This window comes from Eimeria tenella, genomic scaffold (assembly GCF_000499545.2).
Source record: "Eimeria tenella Houghton genomic scaffold, Eth_scaff2059, whole genome shotgun sequence".
Taxonomy (NCBI): domain Eukaryota; phylum Apicomplexa; class Conoidasida; order Eucoccidiorida; family Eimeriidae; genus Eimeria; species Eimeria tenella.
In genome coordinates, this window is record NW_013541903.1 from 377 (window position 1) to 800 (window position 424).

The window sequence follows — 424 nt, forward strand, 5'->3', positions numbered from 1 at the left end:
GAGCGAGGAGAAGAGGGCCTTGTACTCGCCTGCAGCAAGTGCTGCTGCCTTTTGCTGCTGGTACTGCAGCAGGAACTCCTCCGCGTCCCACCGCTCGCTGGCCTCCACCGACAGCAGCAGCAGCACGTCTCCGACTTCGGCCAAAATCGGCGAAGTCCCCAGCGCGTACAGCGGCAGGTCCAGCTGCACCAGGCCTATGTAGTTGAACTCTGCTGCTGCAGGCAGCGGCAGCACTTCGAACACTTTTTGCTTCAGCTGCAGGTGCCGCAGCAGCACTTTCCCCGTCAGCGCCCCCGAGAAGTCCAGCTGGCTGCGGTCCAGGCCCTCCACGTACTCCCCCGCCGCCTCGTTCAGCACCGATATCAGCGCTGCTGCCATTGCTGCTGCTGCTGCTGCTGCAGAGGGGGGTGCTGCTGGTGCGGCT

General features: G+C 64.4%; 1 protein-coding gene across 1 annotated transcript in view; it reads right to left on the minus strand.

Moving 5' to 3' along the window:
• ETH_00043730 (uncharacterized protein) overlaps positions 1-378 on the minus strand; it is a gene marked incomplete at both ends in the record, with an annotated part of 711 nt that extends 333 nt beyond the window's left edge. Inside the window, one exon of the mRNA XM_013374459.1 lies at positions 1-378. Coding sequence (XP_013229913.1) covers positions 1-378 — 378 coding nt within the window.
• Positions 379-424: the final 46 nt, after the last annotated feature.